Source organism: Palaemon carinicauda, chromosome 8 (genome assembly GCF_036898095.1).
Source record: "Palaemon carinicauda isolate YSFRI2023 chromosome 8, ASM3689809v2, whole genome shotgun sequence".
Taxonomy (NCBI): domain Eukaryota; kingdom Metazoa; phylum Arthropoda; class Malacostraca; order Decapoda; family Palaemonidae; genus Palaemon; species Palaemon carinicauda.
This window is the reverse complement of record NC_090732.1, coordinates 11,131,454-11,154,078: the sequence shown is the minus strand read 5'-3', so window position 1 is coordinate 11,154,078 and position 22,625 is coordinate 11,131,454. Positions and strand designations below refer to the sequence as shown.

At 46.8% G+C, this 22,625-nt stretch overlaps 1 protein-coding gene across 2 annotated transcripts in view; it reads right to left on the bottom strand.

Moving 5' to 3' along the window:
* SrpRalpha (signal recognition particle receptor alpha) overlaps positions 1 to 22,625 on the bottom strand; it is an 80,245-nt gene that overhangs the window by 45,437 nt on the left and 12,183 nt on the right. For both annotated transcript variants that reach the window (XM_068378478.1, XM_068378479.1), the window contains exons 2-3: positions 20,451 to 20,648; positions 20,090 to 20,276 (exon numbers count right to left, since the gene is read on the bottom strand). In XM_068378478.1, coding sequence (XP_068234579.1) covers positions 20,090 to 20,276; positions 20,451 to 20,648 — 385 coding nt within the window. The remainder of the gene's footprint in view (positions 1 to 20,089; positions 20,277 to 20,450; positions 20,649 to 22,625) is intronic.

Genomic DNA, 22,625 nt, shown 5'->3' with positions numbered 1-22,625 from the left:
TGTTTGCACTTATTTCACTGAACTCGAAACTTTAAGTGGTTTGTACCTGAAACACGCAATTCTATCCTTCATTAAAAGTTAGTAATTGCGAAAAACAGTATTACAATGTAACAGAAAAATATAATGAAAGATAAATAATTCAGTGGCTGGAAAAGAGATTAAACACTAGATCAAATAAACTACGTTTAAAATCTCTCACCGCATAAAGTCTGAGAACAAGAATAAAACTCTAGAAACGTTTACCTTCTTCCCCTAAAGAGACTAGGGAGAAGAGCAAAAACGATAACAACGTTACCCGCTTGAACGAAACGTTTATCCTCCTCTCTCTCCCTCCGTCTCTATCTCTCTCTCTCTCTCTCTTGACTTAGCACCTGAGAGAAGAGCCCAATTATATATATCGTTAAAACATATTGTTAAAGGAAAAAAACTGAAAGGTTTCCCAAATAAAAAGTTCCTTTATAGAATAGAACCATTTAAGCTAAGAAAGAATGAACAAAACGCTAGAATCGGTTTACTCTTACTGCAACGTGACACCGTGATAGACTCTCTCTCTATCGTAACGATAGAGCGCAAGTTGAACGTTCTGAACGTCAACAACTGCAGAGACAAAACAAAACGTTAGTTCAACTTTGAAAACAGTACAAGACTATCAAAGAAATTCTTTCAAAAACATTAAAATGGCATAATATGTTAACAGGTAAAAACGAAATGACGGGCTCAAAGTTAATTAACTTCGGTTCCAAGAAAAGACCGCCTACTATTAGGAAAGGTCGAATATAAACAAATATAAAAATTAATTTTAATAAGTTTATAATAAAAGGAAGTTAATCAAAGAGGCCTATAAAAGGCGGAGAGATATAAAATAAATCTATAACTTTGTTAAGCAAAATTAAGAGAGTCTATACTCTCTTCGACACCAACACTTCCGTCTAAGGGAAGGGTCGGCCATTTAAAAGTGAAAGAGAGTTCATACTCTCTTCGTACCAAAATTAAATAAAAAATTAAATCAAATTAATTCCAAAAACTTGCTAAGCTAATGATATAGCTTCCTGAATAGCGAAGGCTAAACTCTAGAGCAAATACATCACCAAATCGTGAGCAATAACTCCAGAATCAACAGCGTAACCATGTAGGTCTAGCCGGAGGCACGACAGAGGAAAAATTGAGGTGGTGTTGACAAGAAGTACTAGAGTACCTGACCACAGATGGCGCTGTAGTGTTCACCCCCACCTGTATAGCGATCGCTGGCGTATCCCGTCCGTAGATTTCTGTCGGCAACAGAGTTGACAGCTACATGATTATCGGGTAAGATTAATATTGAAAATTGTATTTTTCCTAACTATACAAACCTGAGCCTTTAAGAAAAGTACGAGTTCAGCAAAATTGAACGGAACGAGGAAAACATAGTTGCTAGCAGATGGAGGGTAGATCCTATCCACCCAAAAATGGAGCAACCCTCTCTTTTATCTTCAACTTAAGACATGAGGGGTGTTTGACATCGGCAGGGAAAATCTAAGGACTAGGTTCGTATAGTTCGGTGAAATACAAATTAACTAAATAATTTGTATATCTTCCTACACCAATACAAAACATCGTTCCTTAATAGGAGACTCATCTTGAAGAAAGTGAAGTCCCTATTAATCAATCTGGCTGGTTTATGGACCCGGGAAATGCCAATGCACTTTGGTCTTGGAGAAGAGTGAACGGGATGACTCCAGTCAACCCCTTAACAGTTCACCCACTGATTTGCAGACTGGTGCGACAATAAAATCACCACTTTCGTGGCCTCCAGAACTTAGTAGACGTATTTCATTTTTGTCTTGGAACCCAGCAAAACACGAGATGAAGAAAAATACACAATCACCCCCACCAGTGGAAGCTAAGAACAAAGTACCTATGCCCTTCAGTCACTATACTGAGGTAACTGATGTCAGCGCTTTAACTGCTGGATTAATTCGTTGTAGAGTGAGGGCTGGATGCAGAATCATGATTGAGCAGCTCGAGTGAAGGGAATTTTTAGGACCGATGACCTGAGAATTCGGTCTCTATGACGATCTGAGAATTTACTCTCTAAAGCGCACCCTGAGCAGGAACTGAGTACAGAACCTCAAAGGCGAGTCTCAAACCCTAGAGGGGCGGCAAAGCATCAATCAATAGCTGTCACCCAACCATTAATAAGCCCCATTGAAGCCTCTCCAAGGTCGTTAAACTTCTGGATACTGACAACAACCTTGATGTAGGTGGACTGTCTCGGGATTCTCAGTCTCTGCCAGCAACAGACCTGAGTTGGGTACAGAAGTGTTGACAGCTTCCCAAGACTTCTCACCCCTCACAAGAATACTGAACACAACATGGGTAATGGTAATGGGAACTACAGACACTGGCCTGTACACATATGATCAGTCACACGTGATAAACCATTAAACCAATTGGCTTGTGGGCAGACTTAGAGTATGCAACCAGCTTATTCCTACACTTTCACATACATTTAGTTAAGTAGTAATTGAATAAGGACAATGGCAGAGGAATATAATGAAAAAAAAATAATACGGAAGAGTAAGAACAGGAAGCTCGATGACACGTGTCTACTAAAGTTCTTGCCTACCTGCCAAAGACAGAGTTAAGATAGGCCTCCAGTAAGAACCAAAGTGGTAATCCAGAACGGGCATTACCAGGGTAGTAGTTTCCGTGAGACCGGGCACTAGAAGGGGACCTAGCTGTAGCTAAGCTCTTTTTGATGATGTAGAATAAGGACTTTAGGAGTTGCTTGTTCTGGGGGGGGGGGTTGGATTCTTGTAGCAGATTCTTTGATGCTGCAAAAGCATAACAGAAAATAGGAAATGTAAACCATACCAACACGGTCTACATAGAGAGCCCCGCTTAAACGACAGGCCACCGAGCTCCCACTTTGACCCAAACCTAGGACTTCGGGATGTTTGAGGCAGCCAGTAAAACATAAAAGACTGTTTTGTCACGTTAGGAAAAATACAATTTACTTTTCATTCGGCCATGCTCCCCCTTGTCTGGGACGATGGGGGAGATACTCCTAAACAAAACTTAGTTAAGAAAAGTTAACTGACCATGTGGCTCAACATCATCTTGTGTCCAATCCAGCAACTAAGGAGCAAGAACCATACCCCTTGGAAGGGGAAGAAAGAGGTGAAATGACCAGTCAATTCTAGACTTACATCACAACTGCTTTCTTAGAAGAGATTTTTCTTGCCCTGGGGGAGGAGCTAGATTTGCTAAGCAACTATCACTTGATCAAGGATACTGTACAACTATCCAAGAACCTTTCAGTATACAGAAGGTCTCCAACTTACAAACATTCAGATACAAACACAAATCCAACAGCAAACTAGAGGGGCACACAGTAGAGTGCAGACCTCCGCCATGGCAGCTTATTTCTCATTTTCTTGGATTTTCACACACTCAAATATGAACTAAGTTTGAAGTCTCTATAGTAACAAAGTCCAAACTTATGGCTGATTATGTGAATTAGACATTTTACTCGTCCATGACCTGGACCTTTGACCTTCCAAAATTTAATCCTTCCCAGCACTTTACATAACAGTTTAAAATCCCTGCAAGTTTCATTCCTCTAGGATTAAAATTGTGTCCATAAGGTAAATGACTAGAATTTTTATGACCTTTAGCTTGACCTTGACCATCAATTTCATGCACTCAAATATGAACCAAGTTTGAAGTCTCTGTGACAATAATGTCTAAACTTAGGGGTGATTACAGGTACGTGAATTGGATATTTTGCTTGACCTAGACCTTTGACATTCACCTTCCAAATTTAACAATTTCCAACTTTTTACGTAAGTTAATCCCTGCAAGTTTTATTACTCTACGATTAAAATTGTGGCCAGGAAGCTGTTCACAAACACACACACAAATAGGGAGTAAAACATAACCTCCTTCCAACTTTGTTGGTGCAGGTAATAACAAAGATAAGAGGAAAAATGTTATTTTTATTAGTAAAATAAATTTTTGAATATACTTACCCGATAATCATGTAGCTGTCAACTCCGTTGCCCGACAGAATTCTACGGGAGGGATACGCCAGCTATCACAATACTAGAAGGGGGTGTACTCACCAGCGCCACCTGTGGCCAGGTACTACAGTACTTCTTGTTGACACCTCCTCAATTTTTCCTCGGTCCACTGGTTCTCTATGGGGAGGAAGGGAGGGTCAATTAAATCATGATTATCGGGTAAGTATATTCAAAAATTTATTTTACTAATAAAAATAACATTTTTCAATATTAAACTTACCCGATAATCATGTAGCTGATTCACACCCAGGGGGGTGGGTGAAAACCAGTGTACAAGATTAAAGGATAGCTAAGTATCCCGTATTTCATATAATCAGTTATCTCAAAATAACAATGAAATAATAAGTACCTGGTAAGGAAGTCGACTTGAACCGTTACTCTGCCTTTTTTTAAGTTCGTCTTCCTTACTGAGCGCAGCGTTCCTCTTAGGAGGCTGAATCAACTCTAAGGTGCTAAAGTATATAGGGCTGCAACCCCTACTAAAGGACCTCTACACAACCTCTAACCCAGGCGCTTCTCAAGAATGAATTGACCACCCGCCAAATCAAAAGGATGCGGAAGGCTTCTTAGCCTACCGTAACAACCATAAAAACAACAATAAAAGCATTCAAGAGAAAGGTTAAAAAAGGTTATGGGATTAAGGGAATGTAGTGGCTGAGCCCTCACCTACTACTGCACTCGCTGCTACGAATGGTCCCAGGGTGTAGCAGTTCTCGTAAAGAGACTGGACATCTTTAAGATAAAATGATGCAAACACTGACTTGCTCCTCCAATAGGTTGCATCCATTATGCTCTGCAGAGAACGGTTTTTATTAAAGGCCATCGAAGTAGCTACGGCTCTCATTTCGTGGGTCCTTACCTTCAGCAAAGCAAGGTCTTCCTCCTTTAAGTGAGAATGGGCTTCTCTAATCAGAAGCCTTATATAATACGAAACCCCGTTTTTGGACATGGGCCTCGAAGGTTTCTTGATTGCACACCATAAGGCTTCTGACTGTCCTCGAATAGGTTTTGACCTATTAAGATAATATTTCAGAGCTCTGACAGGGCAAAGAACTCTTTCTAGCTCGTTACCTACCATGTTGGAGAGGCTAGGTATTTCAAACGATCTAGGCCAAGGACGTGAAGGAAGTTCATTCTTAGCTAAGAATCCGAGCTGTAAAGAACATGTTGCAGATTCGGATGTGAACCCAATGTTCTTGCTGAAGGCATGAACCTCACTGACTCTTTTAGCTGTTGCAAGGCAGACGAGAAAAAGAGTCTTGAGGGTAAGGTCCTTGAAGGAAGCTGACTGGAGAGGTTCGAACCTAGGTGACATAAGGAACCTTAAGACTACGTCTAGATTCCAGCCTGGAGTGGGTAAACGACGTTCTTTAGAAGTCTCAAAAGACTTAAGGATGTCTTGAAGGTCCTTGTTGGAAGAAAGGTCCAAACCTCTGTGGCGGAGAACTGAAGCCAACATACTCCTGTACCCTTTAATCGTAGGAGCTGAAAGGGATCTCTCATTCCTAAGATGTAATAGGAAGTCAGCTATTTGGGTCACAGAGGTATTGGTAGAGGAAACTGCATTGGCTCTACACCAGCTCCGGAAGACTTCCCACTTGGATTGGTAGACTCTACGAGTGGATACCCTCCTTGCTCTGGCAATCGCACTGGCTGCCTCCTTCGAAAAGCCTCTAGCTCTAGCGAATCTTTCGACAGTCTGAAGGCAGTCAGCCGAAGAGCGTGGAGGTTTGGGTGCAACCTGTCTACGTGAGGTTGACGTAGAAGGTCCACTCTTAGAGGGAGAGTCCTGGGGACGTCGACCAGCCATTGTAGTACCTCTGTGAACCATTCTCTTGCAGGCCAAAGGGGAGCAACCAGCGTCAGCCGTGTCCCTTCGTGCGAGATGAACTTCTGAAGGACTTTGTTTATGATCTTGAACGGTGGGAATGCGTAAAGGTCGAGATGGGACCAGTTCAGCAGAAAAGCATCCACATGAACTGCTGCTGGGTCTGGAACTGGGGAACAGTACAAAGGAAGTCTCTTGGTCATGGAGGTGGCAAACAGATCTATTGTCGGCTGACCCCACAAGGTCCAAAGTCTGTTGCACACGCTCTTGTGGAGGGTCCATTCCGTGGGGATGACCTGATCCCTTCTGCTTAGGCGATCTGCTGAGACGTTCATGTTGCCCTGAATGAACCTCGTAACTAGGGTGAGGTTTAGACTTCTTGACCAAATGAGGAGGTCCCTTGCTATCTCGTATAGGCTCCTCGAATGGGTCCCTCCTTGCTTGGAGATGTAAGCCAAGGCTGTGGTGTTGTCGGAGTTCACCTCCACCACCTTGCCTAGCAGGAGGGACTTGAAGTTCAATAGGGCTAAATGAACTGCTAGTAGCTCCTTGCAGTTGATGTGGAGCGTTTCCTGTTCCTCGTTCCACGTTCCCGAGCACTCCCGTCCGTTCAAGGTCGCGCCCCAGCCCGAGTCCGATGCATCCGAGAAGAGATGAAGATTGGGGGTCTGAATCGCCAACGATAGGCCCTCCCTGAGAAGGAGATTGGTCTTCCACCACAAGAGAGTGGTCTTCATCTCTTTGGTGACTGGGATAGAGACTGCTTCGAGAGTCAAACCCTTGTCCCAATGAGCTGCTAGATGGACTTGAAGAGGGCGGAGGTGGAGTCTCCCTAGCTCGACGAACAGGGCCAACGATGAAAGGGTCCCTGTGAGACTCATCCACTGTCTCACCGAGCAACTGCTCCTCTTCAGCATGCTCAGGATGCAATCTAGGGCTTGGCTTATCCTTGGGGCCGATGGAAAAGCCCGAAAATCCTGACTCCGAATTTCCATTCCCAGGTACACAATGGATTGGGAGGGAATGAGCTGGGACTTTTCTAGATTGACTAACAGACCCAGTTCTTTGATCAAGTCCAAAGTCCAGTTGAGACTCTCCAGACAGCGACGACTCGTGGAGGCTCTCAACAGCCAGTCGTCTAAATAAAGGGAGGCTCTGATGTCCGATAAGTGGAGGAATTTTGCTATATTCCTCATCAGATGCGTAAACACCATAGGAGCTGTGCTTAGGCCAAAACACAGGGCTTGGAATTGGTAGATAACCTTTCCAAAAACGAATCTCAGGAAAGGTTGGGAGTCTGGATGAATAGGAACGTGAAAGTAAGCATCTTTCAGGTCCAACGAGACCATCCAGTCCTCCTGCCTGACCGCTGCTAGGACCGACTTCGTCGTCTCCATCGTGAACGTCTGCTTGGTGACATAAGCATTGAGCGCGCTGACGTCCAGCACCGGTCTCCAACCTCCTGTCTTCTTGGCCACCAGAAAGAGACGGTTGTAGAAGCCCGGGGATTGATGGTCCCGGACTATAACCACTGCCTTCTTCTGTAACAGGAGCGACACCTCCTGGTGCAACGCTAGCCTCTTGTCCTTTTCTTTGTAGTTGGGAGAGAGGTTGATGGGAGATGTGGTCAGAGGGGGTTTGCGGCAGAATGGTATCCTGTAACCCTCCCTCAGCCAACTGACAGACTGGGCGTCTGCACCTCTCTTTTCCCAGGCTTGCCAGAAGATCTTGAGTCTGGCTCCTACTGCTGTCTGGAGAGGAGGAGAGTCAGTTTTTGCCTTTAGAAGCCTTGGAACCTTTCCTAGACTTGCTCCTGGAAGAGTCTGGACGGGAGCTTCCTCGGCTGGGGGCTCTACCACGAAAGGGCGGAATAAACCTCGTAGCAGGAGTATCAGCCACTGGGGTGCGATAAGTCCTGGGGACTGAGGTAGCAACCTTAGTCTTACGAGCTGATGAGGCCACAAGATCATGGGTGTCCTTTTGTATCAGGGCCGCAGACAAGTCCTTAACAAGCTCTTCAGGAAACAGGAACTTAGAGAGCGGAGCGAAAAGGAGTTGAGACCTTTGACAAGGTGTGATGCTGGAGGAAAGGAAGGAACAAAGCTGCTCCCTTTTCTTAAGCACTCCTGACACAAACATTGAAGCAAGCTCGCCAGATCCATCCCTAATAGCCTTATCCATGCAGGACATTAAGAGCATGGCTGAGTCCTTGTCCGCAGGGGAGGTCTCCTTGCTAAGGGCCCCCAGGCACCAGTCTAGGAAATTGAACATCTCAAAGGCTCTAAATACACCCTTTAGGAAGTGATCTAGATCGGAGAAGGTCCAGCAAACCTTAGAGCGCCTCATTGCTGTTCTACGAGGAGAGTCTACCAAACTTGAGAAGTCAGCCTGGGCAGAGGCAGGTACTCCCAAGCCTGGTTCCTCTCCTGTGGCATACCAAACGCCCGCTTTAGAAGTGAGCTTAGTCGGAGGAAACATAAAGGAAGTCTTTCCTAGTTGCTGCTTAGACTGCAACCACTCCCCTAAAATTCTTAACGCTCTCTTAGAGGACCTTGCAAAGACGAGCTTAGTATAAGTTGACTTGGCTGGCTGCATGCCCAGCGAAAACTCAGATGGCGGAGAGCGGGGGGTAGCAGAGACAAAATGGTCTGGGTATACCTCTCTGAAAAGAGCCAAGACCTTACGAAAGTCAATAGGAGGCGGAGAAGACTTGGATTCATCCACGTCTGATGAGGGATCCAGGTGTGCAGCCTCATCATCAGAAACCTCATCACCAGAGTGTAGCGAAGTGAGAGGTAAGGTATGCTGAACAGCAGAATCAGCACGAGCTGGAACAAAAATACTTGTGGTTTCCTCCTCAAGTCTCTGTTGAGGGAACACCTGAGGCTCAGGCTGCAAAGGCTGGTCAAAAGAAGTAGCAGAAGGTAGGCGCATGGGTGGAGGAGGCTGACTCCTGGCATGAGTGTCTTGACTCAAGAGTTGCGCTTGCTGTAAGGTTGGTGGATGCGCAGTAGCAGGTTCCTGAGGAACGAGTTGAGGTTCCTGAGGTGTGAGCTGCGAGCGTTGAGGTAGTGGCTGCGCAGAACGCAGTAATTGCCTCGCGAGTTGAGGTTTCTGAGGCGCAAGGCTAAGGTGTTGAGGCTCTCGCCTTGAGGAGGGTTGAGGTCGCTGCAGCGAGAGCTGAGGAGTCTGCCCCATGGATGGGAGAGGTTGTTGTACCTCAAGAGAGTGTTGCCTCACTGGTGGAACCGCAAGTGGAAGCGGAGGAAGTAAGGTATAAGCTTCCTGTTCCCATTGCTGAGGTTGCCTTAAGGAAGGCGGAGGTAGCTGCACACCGCTGGAAACTGGCAACTCAGTACGTGGTAAGGTATCCTGAGGAGCCTCAACATCGTACGCCTGGCAGACAGGACTGCGGTTAGGCGGAGCGATCGCAGGAGGAGGTGTAACCTTCTCAGCCTGACACTCACGCATCAAGACCGCAAGTTGTGACTGCATGGACTGCAGTAGAGTCAACTTGGGGTCGGCAGACACTAAGGTCTGCTGAGGCAAAGCCTTAACAGAAGAGATCTGTTGCGGCAGCACCTTACTCCTCTTAGGAGGTGTGCATTCAACTGATGACTGCGGCGAGTCAGAGCTGATCCAATGACTGCAGCCAGGTTGTAGAGCTCTTGAGGTCTGGACTCTGCGTTTGAGTGGTCTTGAGACCTGAGTCCAACGTTTCCTCCCTGACAATTCTTCAGCAGACAAGTAAAAAACGGGCTCAATCGTCTGCGGGTGGGAGTGACGGTCTCTGGAAGACACGCCCGCAACCACCGAGGATACTTCTGTGCGCCGATCAAGGCCTGCCGAACCCTTTTGCCCTTCGACATTGCTTCTCCCCTGGGCTTGGGAGCTTGCAAGAGGTCCCGGACTGGGAGGACGACTGGCACGCACAGAAGTACCCTCACGCACCACACTGACACTGACACTAGCACTTGGCACTGCACTGACACTAGCACTCGTCACAGCACTGGCACTATTACCACCCACTGCACTCTTGACCTTAAGTTCCTTGACTTCGGCCATAAGAGACTTATGATCACTAACCACCGACTCCACTTTGTCACCTAAAGCCTGAATGGCACGCAAAACAACAGACATATCAGGTTGAGGGCAAATAGTAGGTTCGGGGGTAGCCACTACAGGGGGAGGAAAAGGTAGGGGATCATGAGGTGAGGAAAAAAGTGAAGAGCGAGAAGAACTCCTCCTAACTCTCTCTCTCTCTAACTTGGTTGAATACTTAAGAAATCGGACAAAATCAAGTTCCGAAAGTCCGGCGCATTCCTCACATCGATCTTCCAACTGACAGGGTCTTTCCCTACAGTCAGAACAAGCGGTGTGAGGATCTACCGAGGCCTTCGGAATACGCCTATTACAAGACCTACATCGTCTATGGGGTGGGGCTTGTGAAATGTCAGACATCTTGAATCAAAGAGTTAGCCAAGTGGGGATTCCAAATCAAGCAAAAAGATCGTTAACCATTAATCAGAACTAAATAATAGCTATCTAAGCTAATATAGAAGTTTTCCAGTAAAGCGACAGCCGAAATCTGAGAGAAATACTTCACCAAAAGCCGTGAAAATACTCCAAGATCATAAGCGTATCCCAGAACGTCTTGCCGGAAGCACGACAGAGGAAAAATTGAGGAGGTGTCAACAAGAAGTACTGTAGTACCTGGCCACAGGTGGCACTGGTGAGTACACCCCCTTCTAGTATTGTGATAGCTGGCGTATCCCTCCCGTAGAATTCTGTCGGGCAACGGAGTTGACAGCTACATGATTATCGGGTAAGTTTAATATTGAAAAAATATTGTAATAAAACAATATTGTATAATTTAATAGAGTAAGCAAAATGACAAATTTCGTAGATAATTTGTATTTTTCCTACCATACAAACCTTTGCTATTTCCATGGGGTAACATTTGGCGGAGCTGAATGACGAGCCATTAAAATTAAACGAGGGTTAACTACCCCCTTGCTAATTAGCAGGGGGTAGGGAAGGGGTAGCTAGCTACCCCTTCCCCCCTCACACACTGTGAATAGCTCAATTCACTTAAAGGTAGGACTTGACTTGGGGGTCAGGGCTGGCGGGTAACATTTGCGTAAATAGCAAAGGTTTGTATGGTAGGAAAAATACAAATTATCTACGAAATTTGTCATTTGTTCCGTAACCCAATACAAACCATTGCTATTTCCATGGGGTGACTTACCCTTAGGAAGGGCGGAAAGTCCCCAGCCTTCTGGCTTCGGCTTTACCCGGGGACTCCAATTCCGAGTTGTAGAACTCAAGGAACGGGAGTCCCTAACCCTCGCACGCTGTCATGTTTGACCATCGTGCGGCCTACTAGGATGTGTGTGAAGGAGAATAACGTGACTCGTCCTAGGCAGTTGACCTGGAGTTATTTATTGTGGAACTCTAGGCTAGGACGTTCCCAATACCACCTCGTCAGGGTATGGGGGACGCGACAGTATTAAGGCTAATACTAGGAGCACAAGGAAGCATGGTTTACCTGCAGAGGTTGAGGTCAGCTGCGCAAAGACCTGGATGCTGCTATCCCCAAGAGAGGGGAGAATGAAGAAAGAAGTATGGGCCAGACATACTCTTTCATTCACGCAGACTAAAACCGGGTAACAATGCCCTCAACCTTCTGCTACTTGTCCAATAAGGAGCCTGAGGTTAGACCAGCTGTTGTGCAGCCACCACAGGACCGATAGAAAACGTATCGAGGTTCCTGTGGGTCACGTCCTGCAGGTAGTGGGCTGTGAACGTCGTCTGACGTTTCCAGACCCCGCCTTGTAGAACCTGCGTCACAGAGAAGTTTCTCTTGAAGGCCAGGGAAGTAGCATCACTCCTGACGTCGTGAGCTCTGGGACGACATGACGGAGGAGAGTCGGGATTCAAGGTGCTGCTTATCACCTTGCGAATCCATGAAGAGATGGAGTTCTTGGTGACCCTCCTCTTTGTCCTCCCTATGCTCACAAACAAAGCTTGCACATGAGGACGGGCTGCAGCTGTCCTTTTGAGGTAGCGCCTCAGACTCCTGACTGGGCACAGTAACAGATGGTCTGGGTCACTTGTTACAGAACGTAGACTCGTTACCTTGAAGGAGTGGAATCTTGGATCCGAAACCCCAGGGTTTTGAGTCTTAGCAATGAACTCAGGGACGAACTTGAACGTTACCTCCCCCCATCCCCTTGAATGGGCAACGTCGTAGGAGAGACCATGAAGTTCACTTACTCGTTTGGCCGCGGCCAACACGAGTAGGAACACCGTCTTCCACGTTAGGAGGCGATCAGACGCCTGGCGTAATGGTTCAAAGGGAGCTCTTTTCAGAGCCCTGAGCACTTGAACCACGTTCCAAGGAGGGGGTCTGACTTCCGACTGGGGCAAGTAAGCTCGTAGTTGCGTATGAGTAGAGAAAGTTCCAACGAAGAGGAAATATCTACTCCTTTCAGCCTGAAGGCTAAGCTTAAGGCTGAGCGATAGCCTTTCACCGCCGAGACCGAAAGGCGCATTTCCTCCCGAAGATATACAAGGAACTCCGCTATTGTTGGAAGTGGCATCGAGCGGAGAGATACCCCTTCCACGACACCAACCACAAAAGACTTTCCACTTCGCCTGGTAGACGCTAGCAGAGGATTCTCGCAGGTGTCGAGACATCCTGTCTGCAACCTGTTGAGAAAATCCTCTCTCCGTGAGGAGTCGCTGGATAGTCTCCAGGCGTGAAGCCGAAGCGAAGCTACGGCCTTGTGGAAGATGTTGCAATGTGATTGTCTGAGTAGCTCGTGGCGTGGAGCGAGTTCTCTTGGGGGTTCCGTTAGGAGTTGCAGAAGGTCCGGGAACCATTCCGCATGATGCCATAGCGGAGCTATGAGAGTCATGGAGAGGTTGACCGATAGGTTGGCCTTGTTGAGCAACCTTCTCATCAGACAAAAAGGTGGGAAGGCATAGACGTCCATATTGTCCCACCTGTGTTGAAATGCATCCTGTCAGAGAGCCTTGGGGTCCGGGACTGGAGAGCAGTAAAGGGGGCAGCCTGAAAGTCAAGGCTGTCGCAAACAGGTCTACAGTCGGGGAACCCCACAAAGTCAGGACTTTGTTGGCTATCTGAGGATCCAAAGACCACTCGGTACTCACTATCTGCGTCGCCCTGCTGAGGCTGTCGGCGAGGACATTCCTCTTGCCAGGAATGAAGCAAGTTGACAGTGAGATCGAGCGGGTTTCAGACCATCTCAGAATCTCTACTGCAAGATGGGATAGCTGCTGCGAGAAGGTACCTCCCTGCTTGTTGATATAAGCCACTACTGTGGTGTTGTCGTTCATCACCACCACGGAGTGGCCCGCCAGGATTTGTTGGAACTGTTGAAGAGCCAGAAAAACGGCCTTCAATTCTAGCAGGTTGATGTGGAGGCACCTTTCCGATTCTGACCAAAGGACTGAGGCTCTTTGGTTCAGAATGAGGGCCCCCCACCCTTGATTTGACGCGTCCGTAAACAGAGTCAAATCTGGGGGGAGGACGAGAAGATCTGCTCCTTTCCGTAGGTTCTCATCGTCCAGCCAACATCGAAGATCCGCCCGTTCCGAAGGTCCTATGGGAACTAGGAAGTCCAGGGAATCGTTTCCCTGATTCCATCGTGACTTCAGCCGCCACTGGATGGATCTCATCCTGAGGAGGCCGTTTGGAACAAGACGAACCAAAGACGATAGATGGCCTAAGAGACGTAACCACAGTTGGGCTGGAAGCTCTTCTCGTCTGAGGAAAGGTTCTGCTACCTTCCTCAGCCTTGCTATCCTTCCGTCTGATGGAAAGGCTTTGTGGAGAATCGTGTCTAGTTTCATGCCTAGGTATACCAGTTTCTTCGTAGGGCACAGAGAGGACTTCTCGAGATTTACCAAGATCCCTAGATCTTGGCAAACTTCCAGAAGCCTGTCTCGGTGTCGCAGAAGGGTCGACTCCGAGTCTGCCAGGATTAGCCAGTCTTCCAGATAACGAGGGAGACGGATCCTGTTCCTGTGAGCCCACAACGAGATCAGAGTGAACACCTTGGTGAACACCTGGGGTGCCGTGAAGAGACCGAAACACAGCACTTTGAACTGGTAGGCCTTACCGTCTAGGCTGAATCTTAAGTACTTCCTGGAAGACGGATGGATGGGGATCTGGAAGTACGCGTCCTTCAGATCCAGAGTGCCCATAAAGTCTTGTGGTCTCACTGCAAGTCTGACCGTGTCCGCTGTCTCCATACTGAAACGAGTTTGTATGACAAACTTGTTTAGTGCTGAGAGGTCGATGACCGGTCTCCAGCCTCCAGACACCTTCTTTACAAGAAAGAGTCGACTGCGGAAGCCTGGGGAGCCGTCGTCGACCTCCTGGAGAGCATCCTTCTTGAGCATGGTCTCGACTTCTGCCGGGAGGGCCAACCCCTTTGGTGGTCCCAAGGCATAGGAGTTCAACGACACTGGATTCGCTGTCAGGGGAGGTAGAGATGTTGTGAACGGGATGCGATACCCTTGACCGATCACAGAGACCGTCCAAGGGTCGGCCCCGAGTTGCTGCCACCTCTGCACGCAACTTTTTTTTTAGGCATCCCCCCACAGGTGGACACGCGGGGGGACTGCCACTCCCAGTGTTTGCGACCTTTGCCGCTTCCTCTAGGAGTTCTACCCCTAGAGGACTTGCCACGTCTTGTCTTTCGGCTGAAAGGACTGCGGCTTAGACACGCTTGTCTTAGCTGCCGGAACCTGCTTAGGTGTCTTGCGAGCCTGCTGTTGACGTTGTTGTTGAGGGGCTGGAGGTTATAGGGCCGAGATGTCAGGGCCCTTTGGAGGAGAGAGTCCTGGTTCGATCTCCTCCACCTCTCAGCCGTCTGCTCAATGTCACGAGGCTCCAGTAACTCCCCTTCAAAATTAGAGGAGTGTCTGAGCCTGCTGACGTCTGCAGTGGGGATCTTCGGATGGCACCTCTCGGACACTGAATCGCGTCTTTTGAGGATCATGTTGGCCCACAGGTTAGTGACCTGGTGGGCTAGAAACTCAATAGAGCGAGAGCCCGAGAAGAGGAAGGTCTCCAAAGCTTTCCTATTGCTCTCCTTGGACAGATCCTCGGATCGCAATAGGATGCCCGGAGACCCAAGCCAGAGATCAAGCCACGAAGTTGCCTGCATGGCACTCTTCGCGACTTTTCCCAGGTTTTGGGTCTCTGACGCTGCAAACGTCACCTGCCGGGTAGAGAGCTTCTCGAAAGAAGTTCCCTTTGCTAGTTCTTCCATGGAATGATGGAGTGGGAGAGACATGCAAGACTCCCCGTCGATCTCGAAATACCTCCTCTGTTGGACTAGAGGAGGTGGGAGAAGTTTGAACCCGGCAGAAGAACGTCCTGAGGAGGCCAGACCGGAGAGTTGAGCTTTGACCTTGTCTCTGGCGCATTTCCCCCCTTTAGACCAGGGCAAAGCCACACTAGTCTTGGGGGGCTTCTGGACACCAAAGACCTCGTCAAGCACAGTGTCATTCCCCTCGCGAGGGGCTGTCTCCGGGTCCTTGATTTTGTTGAGCTCCTTCATCAATCCAAGGACCTGCCAGAACGCATGTTCTGACTCGCTGTGCTCTCCTCTTGGTGGAATGGCAGCTAAGTTTCCCATCCCCAGGAGGTCTTTTTGGGGACATCTGGCGCGCAGGCGTGCGGGCGTTGGCTGGACAGGAACAGGAGATTCCTTGGGGAGCGTGGGCGCGTAGGAGCACGGACTCAAGAAAGAACATGTGCGCGCATGTGTGAATGCGCGTAGGCACGCAGGAGCGCTGGTGCGCGGGCGCTCAGACTCTTGACTAAGTCCAGAAGCGCAGGAGAATGTCGGCCAGAAGAGCGCGTTTAGCGAGCGCCCTTCTTAGGGTCTGCAGGAACCAAGGCATGCGGACGTGAAGGGCGAGCTGCAGAAGATCGTGGGCGCGGTTGCGCCAAAATAAGAAGGCGCTCAGCAATAGAAGGGCACGCAGGCATCAATGGGCGATCAGGAGAGCGCAAGCAAGGCAAAGGAGAACCCTTGCATTCATCAGGACCAGGCGAGCGTGGTCGCACAGGGCACGCATCAGGCACAAGCACAAATGAGTGCTTGCGCGCAGGGCGAGTGCTTGAGCGCAGGAGAATGATGGTGCGCAGTGCGCGCATCAGGAAGGCGCTGCAACTTCTCTGGAGGATGAGAGCGCCCAGGAGAGAGCTGGCGAGCAGGAGATTACTGGGGCGTTGGAGAGCGCTGCAACTTCTCAAGAAGATGAGAGCGCTGGCAAGCAGGAGATCGCTGGCGCGTTGGAGAGCGCTGGCGAGCAGGAGATCGCTGGCGCGTTGGAGAGCGCTGGCGAGCAGGAGATCGCTGGCGCATTGGAGCGCGCTGCAACTTCTCTGGAAGGTGAGAGTGCCCAGGTGAGCGCTGGCGAGCAGGAGAGCTCCCAGGTGAGCGCTGGCGAGCAGGAGAGCTCCCAGGTGAGCGCTGGCGAGCAGGATGGCGCCCAGGTGAGCGCTGGCGAGCAGGAGCGCGCCCAGGAGAGCACTCAGGTGAGTCCTGGCGAGCAGGAGAGCACTCAGGTGAGTCCTGGCGAGCAGGAGAGTGCCCAGGTGAGCGCTGGCGAGCAGGAGAGCGCCCAGGTGAGCGCTGGCGGGCAGGAGAGCGCCCAGGTGAGCGCTGGCGAGCAGGAGAGCGCCCAGGTGAGCGCTGGCGAGCAGGAGGGCGCCCAGGTGAGCGCTGGCGGGCAGGAGAGCGCTGGCGAGCAGGAGAGCGCCCAGGTGAGCGCTGGCGAGCAGGAGGGCGCCCAGGTGAGCACTGGCGAGCAGGCGAGCGCCCAGGTGAGCACTGGCGAGCAGGAGAGCGCCCCGGTGAGCGCTGGAGAGCAGGAGAGCGCCCAGGTGAGCGCTGGCGAGCAGGAGATCGCTGGAGCGTTGGAGAGCGCTGTAACTTCTCTGGAAGATAAGAGCGCCCAGGTGAGCGCTGGCGAGCATTGGCTAGAGCTCCATTGCACGCAAGCGAGCAGGTGGCGCGCAGGGGAATCCTGCGTAGGCGCCCAAAGCACGTCAGCAGCCAGGAACGGCGAAGGGAGGTCTGGTAGGTGTAGGGGATCGCGAACGATCCGCAGGAAGTTGCAGTGACGATCCTCTCCAGACGAGACGGATCCTCCACAGGGGAGGAGACGAAGATCCAAAGAGGCGCCTCCTAACTCCCTTGTAGGGAGAAGGAAGACCTCTCGCGCAGAGGGCGAAGCGAAGGCGCCCTCTGGGTAGGAAGACGGGTCATCCGTCCTCTGAAGAGGAGTCTCTGTGGTGAAACTTCCCTCAGAGGGAAGAAACACTTGCAGGAGAGACCGTAGGACTCCACTGCCCCCCCGAAGGAGACCGAGCCTTCCGCAACAACAGCAACAACAGCAGCAGAAGGCCTCCGAAGAGGAGTCTCTGTGGTGAACTTCCTCACGGGGAAGAAACACTCGCAGGAGAGACCGGAGGACTCAACTGCCCCCCGAAGGAGACTGAGCCTTCAGCAACAACAGCAACAAGAGCCCTCCGAAGAGGGATCTCTGTGGAGAGCTTCCCCCACGGGGAAGAAACACTCCTGCAGCTGCTCAGCCCCTTGAACGTAGCCGCAGATGCAACCGCTCAGCCCCAAGAGCATAGTTGCACAATATAAATTAAGGTAAGAGAAGTTTCCCCCGAAAGAGAAACAACTCAAAACCTGGGAAAGGAACCTCCCTCGGAAGGGAAGTGTCCCCACCCAAGGAGGCGAGCCTCCTGCGAGTTCTAAGATGAACTGAGGAGCTGTCGATATCACGGGAGGACTTCCAGGAGGAGAGACACGCCCCTGACGAAGATCCAACCCACAAGACAGCTCTGCTTCGTAGACCCATAGGCAAACGAACAGCAAATCATTAACTGTGAAAAAAATGAACAGTAATTAGTTAACATTCATTCCCCCGGGAAGACTCCGAAGAGGAACCCGAGGGAAAAAAACCCAAGAATTACATAACGGGCAAGCGCCCTCCACCTCACCTATACTCATGGGAAGGTGGGGGGTAGGGCGCTGGCGAAAGCTGTAACAAAACAGAATTAAACAGTTACGCTATGCCATTAAAAAAAGTTCACTAAAAGTAAGAACGAACAACCCCGAAGGGAATCGTTCTACAAACTGAAGTTAACAAAAAACAATTAGATTTATAACAAGTAATAAAAAAATAATTGTAAAGCACAGCGTTGCAACTCCACCCGCATAGAGGAGTTATGTAATAATTATAGTAAATGTAGTAAAGGTGAACGAGCTCCAGGAGATCGTGAACCATGAACTACTACTTAGAGGCCTGACTGCCGGCGGCCACATGGAGATATCGTACGTACACACACAAGCGTGAACACTGAAAAGGAAACTTACTGATTTCCATACTAAGATATATACGTAAACATAAAATATGTTACATATATATATGAGTACAAGAAATGTAAGTAGTTAAGTAAAGACAAAACAACAATAATGGCTGGCCAAGCGAGGACAGGAACGGAGACGTCCGATCACTGTCCGAGCCAAAAGTGAATTGAGCTATTCACAGTGTGTGAGGGGGGAAGGGGTAGCTAGCTACCCCTTCCCTACCCCCTGCTAATTAGCAAGGGGGTAGTTAACCCTCGTTTAATTTTAATGGCTCGTCATTCAGCTCCGCCAAATGTTACCCCATGGAAATAGCAATGGTTTGTATTGGGTTACGGAACAAATGACATTTGAAATAACCAGATATTTATTCCATATGAAACCCAACTACTTATTGACTTTTGTAACTGGAAATCATAGGCATGGGATTCAGATCAGGCTTACCCTAGGGGAAAATTGAACAAAATTTGACATGCACAATTCGACTTACAAACTGCTTCTTGGATCCTATAAAGTTTGCAAGTTGAGGGCCTTCTGTACTCCCATGGGTAATGAGCAGAGAAAATTGTCTGTCGCTATCCGAATCTTTGTCCTAAAGAACTGTGCCCATAACAGGTTGTTCCTGAGAACTGGGATAGATCCAATTCATCTGACTTTGAGAACTCAAACCCAGGGTGCTCTTTTCGTCTCCTTGCCAGAAAAAATGCATAAGTGACCTAGGATCCTATCTCTTATTCCTTTCGTTGCGGTAAATTTTGACAGCTGTATCCGGCATTGCTGATACCATACTCCTATTAAAGGACGAAGTTTTGTATTCACGTAAGAACAAAATAATTGAGGTTACCAACAGGCAAGGCAGAGAGAGCAAGACGAAGGGTGGATTATTTCCATCTGAAGTTACCAACATAGTTTTTCAAGCCTTATCTATACTTCTTCCACTAGTGCAGCAACTCTGAGCTACATAAAAATAGTTCAGGGAAGGTAATAATCTTGCTCTTTGCAAATGCATAATTCTACACCAGAACATCATCTCTCCACATTTACTAGAAATGTGAGATTTAGACACTATCATACAAAATAAAAATTGAGCCAAAGCCATAATGCATGCCTTTCAAAATCCAAGAAATATACTGTACTTGGCCACAGAAGCCTTTGAGGCAGCCATCGAAGAGTGCATTAATACAAATCACACAGCAAAGGCAAAAAGAGAAGTGGACTGCAACCAGTCAGGTGAGTGGGGTATCTCCTCCCCCCTTCACTGAATAATTACTAATCAAGCTTCTAAAGTCATTCCAGCCTTTACCAAAGGTATACTGTATATATGGCAATGTAAAAGAAGACCTTGTGCATTTTCTGGAATACTTTCAAAGCAAAAACACAGAAGATCAAAGTAAATATGGTGGAAACACTAAAGACATGCTCTTGGCTGTTCAATTCTGTTTATGAGATGCAGATTGTAGGAGTTTTGGGACATTCCGATGACAAATACCGGTTCTATATGACTGACAGGCTTGTGGTAACACAAATGCTACTTTCCCTAAAAAGTGGATCAACTGCATGTAAAAAAGATCTCATCCCATTCTAGGTAATTAACTTGTGAATTGTGAAAGATGCTTATTAACTTCAAATGAATTTTGTACTGTAATCCTGCAACAAAAATACCCTTTAAATCAACTCCAATGCATTATTTACATTTTGTATCTCTGGTTATCTTGGGTATTTACCATTTTTTCATTCTTGATAAAGAAACAATGCACCAAAGAAACACTTACCTTCCTTTTTCTTTGGAATTTTTTTCGGTTGCTCTCCGCCCCTTTTTTCTATCATGGAAGAGACAGTTTTCTTGGATTTTGCTGACTCTTCAAAACTTCGAGGTTTCTTAACTTCTAGTTTTACCATTCTTGAAGTTGCCTCTGCGTCACGAAGAATTCTCTCGTATTCACAAGAGAAATCAAAACTCTGCCAATGAATACAAGTTATATGTCTAACATAATACAGTACTCAAAATGAAAAAATATTCCTAAAATCATGAACTTTTTTGCATAATAAAATCTACTAACAGACTTCATAAACTCTATATTGTACTCATAATATTACATCAGAAAAATCAACATTCAATTCACTGTATTATACCTGGTAATATAAACCCTGTCGCAACTCATCCCTGTATCGTTCACGAAACTCACGCTGGATATCTGATAAAAATTTGTCCACATATGACAGCTGTAATATCTTCTGGTAAACAGCAACAAACAGTAAGTCAAATTCATTATCCAACTGCTCTTTGATAGCCAAGCTTCCATGACTGTACATTCCAGACCCGCCTCTTTCCTGCAAGGAATACATTTCATAGAAACAGAAATTTTAAATCTCAAATATGACAGAATTTTTTTCCTAAATATAAATGTAAATCCTTTACATTGTATAGATACCCTTTTGGACAAAATTTAGAATGGCAGTAGAAGATTGATAAAGAGCTTACCAGAAATTAATAGTTAAACTTTAAGAGTTATGGTAGCCTAAGGGAAACTTCTATGTAAGACAATCTATTGTTATTATTATGTTATTTCTAGCTAAGCTACAACCCTTGTTGAAAAAGTAAGATGCTCAAGTCCAAGGGCTCCAACGAGGAATAAGAGAAATAAGGAAAGGAAATAAGGAAATAAACTATATGAAAAGCAATGTATAATCAACATAAAATATCTAAAGATCAGTAATAACGTTAAAATAGATACTGTATCATATATAAACTATGAAGACAGACTTGTGTCAGCCTGAACAACATAAAAACATTTGCTGCAAGTTTGAACTTCTGAAATTCCACCGATTCAACTGCCTGATCATGAAGATCATTCTGCAATCTGGTCACGGCTGGAATAAAACTTCTATAATACTGTGTAGTGTTGAGACTCATGATGGCAAAGGCAACACTTAGAATTAACTGCATACCTAGTAATACACACAGGCTGGAAGTCTAGGAAGATCCAAATGAAAAGGATGGTCAGATTTATGAAAATTCTAATGCAACATGTATGAAGAATTACTGAAAACTTAAAAAAATTTAAGCTTGATAGTCTGCTACTGGGGTAAATTAACTTGCGTATCAATTGCCTAAAATGTGAACACCATTCCATAGTCTGCTTCTGGAAGACTGATGATAGATTACTGCGTATACGCTGTTTGCAATCGCTTAAAGCGGCTGTACTGTTTTTTGTATGACGTAATCATTAGCTGTCTTTTGAATCAATTATAAGCTTTCAAGTATAACACTTATGCATAGGTTTCCAGATGTTGTTTTACAACTGCCCTTTTAATTTCATACCCTGCTTCAGTTCCACCAGGACTACAATCACACGTTTCCCTGAGGAGAGTTCAATCTTTTCAAAATTTAATGTAACCTGACCTATTTCAGTAATTGATTGTATCTAAAACAGTCTCATTCCGCTATATACTACAGCGTATAGCTATTGTTGTTCATCTGAAGTCAAAAATATAACCGAAATAATGACCCACATAGTTGACATGTGCAGCACATCCATGTACTACCTGCCAAAACAGAGCACGGGGATAATGTTTATTTGCGATTGAAGCGAACCACGGTGGAGCAAAGCTCACTTGAAGGATATGATGAAAATTACAAGTAATTAAGATACTTTGATATCACGACAATTATATGAACCAAATATTTTTCCAACCAGCTATTTAAGTGTTTTTTATGCATTTCTAATCACTAATATTGATGCATATCACTCGTTTTTAGGTGTTTCCACATCCATTAACTCTGGCTTCCCACTGTCATCCCATCCCCCATAATTTTTTTCTTATGGGGAGTAGGAAAACTTACGAACATGTAGTTTGCCTCAATATTCAAGGTAAAAAGTCGATTAAACATAAGATAACCAATTAAAAAAGTATATAGTTCATGTACCGTATTTGGTTAAAAATTAAAGTAATATACATATCGACCCACGGATGTCCAAGGGGGTCCCCTGAGTTTTACTATAGAAGAGCAATATTAGTTAGGAAATTGAAACTAGCATAATTTAATAGGTCTTTGCAAATACATTATTTTGAATCCCATACATTATGGTTGGAAACCACTATTAACGAAGTTAAAGATTTAAAAAAATTAATTAGTTTTTCTTCGATCGTAATCTTAACACCTACCACAGAAGTCTCGTCCCTCCAAACAGTTTATTAAAAACCTGATAAGTGGAGCTATGGCAAAGCAAAAACCAATAAATAACATACAAATAAATATGATCATTTACGTAAGGAAGATTTCTTAGTATTGTATGACGAACACAG